We start from the raw sequence: 3275 nt of genomic DNA on the forward strand, positions 1-3275 counted from the left end.
AACACCACCACCACCATTTCCTCCTATTACTCCTCCTCCTCCTCCTCCTCCTCCTCCTCCTCCTCGTTTCTTCTCCTCTCCTCTCGCTCTTGTCCTCCTCGTTTCTTCTCCTCTCCTCTCGCTCTTGTACCTCCACGCACACACACACGTCTCGGTAGCCTGCGCTCTCCTTGACGTCGTAGTTTGGGTCGAACCTGACAAGCATAGATTTAGCAGGGAGGACAGAGGAGGAGGAACGAAGAGAAGGAGGAGGATGATGATGTTGAGGAGGAACGAGGATGATGATGATGTTGATGTTGTTGTTGATGATGATGATGAGGAGGAGGAGGAGGGGAGTTTGTCCGACCTATTCTTGATGCTCGTGATGTTCATCAGCTTTTCTGGCCCAGCTTTCTGCGTGTCACGAGTGAGAAACAAGTCAGCCTCTGCTGACTTCACCTTCTCCTCCTCCTCCTCCTCCGGCAGCAGCTGAGTAGCGACTTCACTGTACACCTCGAGTCTCTCCAACCACTCGTTGAGGTCCGTGAGGGTCTTGACGATGATGGTGCAACGGACGAGGTCGGTGAGACAGGAGGCATCGCGGTCGTAGGACCTGACAGCCTTCTGGATCGCTCTCGAGCTAGTCTTGAGCGTCCCCGAGTAGTACTTTCCCACCTGGTTCCACTTCTTCATGAACAGCTGGAAGTGAGGGCTAACGAGCTGGGCCGCGTCATAGACTGACTGAATCTTGGTGGGGATCTGAAGGATCTTGCCTCGTGTCGAGAAGCGAGAGCGTCGTGACCCATTACAAGTCAATGTCATGCTCAACTTCCGTTGTTTCCTCGCCCTCGCAAACCCGGACTTGATCGCCCGGTTGATGGCCCGCGACTTGCTGGCGATGTCCAGCAGGACCTCCGAGTCTCGCTCGATGATCCTGTCCCAGGCCTGCTCGATCCTAGTCGTGTGCTTCAGGATGCCGTTGTACGCGTGCACGAGAGAGACGCGGTAGCGAACGATGATGAGCACAACGAGAGCGAACAGAGTCCCTCCGTACACTCGGAACATGATGACAGCCCAGAAAGGTGTGATGTGCCCCATGGTTGTGGTGTAGATGCAGTATCCTCCTTGCAGGATGTAGAGCACAACCCAGATGTACTTCTGTGCGAAGTAGGCACAGTACAGAGCAGTGAAGACGCAGAATGAGGCTGACAGACTCCAGTTCCCGTTGCAGGAGGCGCCGATGCCGTCGCCGACGAAGCGGCACTGGATGTAGTCGAGGCAACCTGAGAGAAAGTAGACGATGGCTCCAAACCAGACTACCCCGAAGATCACCATCTTGCCTCGCACCGCACTCACTCTCGATGCTGTGAAGATCCCGATGAAGATCCCAACAGCCCACGAGTAGTTCACGAGAGGGTCACACACGCGCGTCCATCGGAAGGTCTTGGGCTCATGAGGAACTTGCTTGTTTGGCTGAAAAAGCCACCTGTCCTCCGTGAAGAGTAAATGAAACTGATAGTACCCGTAAGTGCAGTAGAGGCCGCACAAGCCGAGCATAGCCGCCTGTGTCGGCAGCTTCAAGATCCCGGTCTCGATACAGTTGGTCGTCATCATGGCGAGGATCCCGTCGGCCTCCACGTCCTTGAACGTGAAGAATCGAGTCCGCAAGTCTTTCATCCTGTCGTCATTCTCCATCTGATCCCGGTTGGCTCTCAGTTTCTGTACACTCTCTTCTGCGGGAAAAGTGACGGGCAGAACGTCCGTGTCATAGACCCTGCACTTGCCAGCAATGAAGCATTCCTCCAGGAAGCCGCTTTTGAACACCTTGTCAAAAGGAGTCTTGAAAGGAGCTTCAAACATCGAGAAGACGTCTTTGAATCGTCCATCAAGCCCGATCTCATGGATGATCTTGTTTAGTTCTGCACCATACGTGTTGTGCTTCATGTACTCCGTTATTTTGTTCTCCAGGTAGTTCATGAAAGAACCTTTCAAAAGGCTATTCATGTTCTGCAACCATTCGAACTCTAAGTCACTGTTCAGATTCCCTTGAACGCAGAGGGGTTGCTGGAAGTAACAGATCTGTGTAGGACATATTCTCAACTCTCTCAAATCGTCTGCAGCGTTGCTTTTGAATTCTGAAAAAAATTCCAAGACGACTTGCTTGATCGACCAACGATGGAGGTTGTCGCATATTTCTGACATCTTACCACATCCAATGTTGGCGAGTTCGGTCGCCGCGAGGTTGCACGTCAGGGTGGATGGGAGGTTGCTCAACTTGTTCAAGTCCTCTGCAGATATCGTCTTGCTGCCGTCGGATAGAAGGACCGGAGCGACCACCTTGATCTGAGAGCTTCCCCGATCGTTGTTGTAGATCAGATAAAGAGCCGCGAGCATCTCTGCGAGCATCTTGTCTTCTCTGTCCTGTCCGAGCTCTGGCTGGATGGTGGCCAGCTCTTGGAGAGTGTTCTGGTCGTGAAGGCTCGTGAAGATAGGAACGAAGCTGAAGGAGCTCGCAAGGTCGGAGGCCCATCTTGACTTGTCGTTGTGCACACAGGCAGCCTGCATGTGATGTTGGCACTGAGAGTAGTGAGGGATGCGTTTCCACGTCATCATCTCTCCTTGAAACAGTTTGATACAGTGAAACATGTCCTGGTCGAACATGAGCTTGTGCATCTCAGCATGTATTCTTTCCTGGAAGTTGCCATCCTCCCTGCAGGACCAGAAAGTTGTGAACGACTGATAGTTTTCCAATTCCACGGTGGCCACTTGAGTCGATGAACCTGTGTCAAAATCATGATCATTTTCACTTTGACATGTCGAACAACTGCATCACCTCTTTGACTCCAGCATGGCAGGCAGACACTGAAACAGCTGTGCCGCCATGATCCGTGATTGTTTGCTGCTTCTGATTGATTCCCATACAAGTGATTGTTTGTACTGTTGACTTGATTGGGTAAATCTTGATCGACAGTAACTTCCTCTAGCTGTGGATAGATCCTGACGGGGCCATGCACAAAAGCCATAGCTACCCACTTGTTACCCAAGTGGACAGGTTACCAATGTATCCCAACGAGCCCACCGATATTGTTGAACTAGTTTCCCATTTCACAGCTGCTTAATTGTTTGAGATTGGCAGTACATTCAAGGAAATCTCTGATGTAGTCCTAAAACCAATCGTTGTTTTACACCCCCAACAAATGTTTTCTTTCATCTGTCCCCGTTTACAAATATTCACCTTTGTTTCCCCCTTATTTCTCCTCTCCTCTCCTCTCCTCTCCTCTCTCCTCCTCTCTCCT

The 3275-nt window shown here is 51.4% G+C and overlaps 1 protein-coding gene across 1 annotated transcript; it reads right to left on the reverse strand.

Annotated features, from left to right (window-relative positions):
* Positions 1 to 371: 371 nt before the first annotated feature.
* Positions 372 to 2862, reverse strand: GUITHDRAFT_149631 (hypothetical protein; the record flags this gene model as incomplete). The annotated part of the gene is made up of 3 exons (XM_005817795.1): positions 372 to 393; positions 722 to 2689; positions 2813 to 2862. The coding sequence occupies 3 exons, from the start codon at positions 2860 to 2862 to the stop codon at positions 372 to 374; spliced, it is 2040 nt and encodes a 679-aa protein (XP_005817852.1).
* Between the last annotated feature and the right edge of the window lie 413 nt (positions 2863 to 3275).

The sequence above is a fragment of the Guillardia theta genome, assembly GCF_000315625.1.
Source record: "Guillardia theta CCMP2712 unplaced genomic scaffold GUITHscaffold_564, whole genome shotgun sequence".
Lineage (NCBI taxonomy): Eukaryota > Cryptophyceae > Pyrenomonadales > Geminigeraceae > Guillardia > Guillardia theta.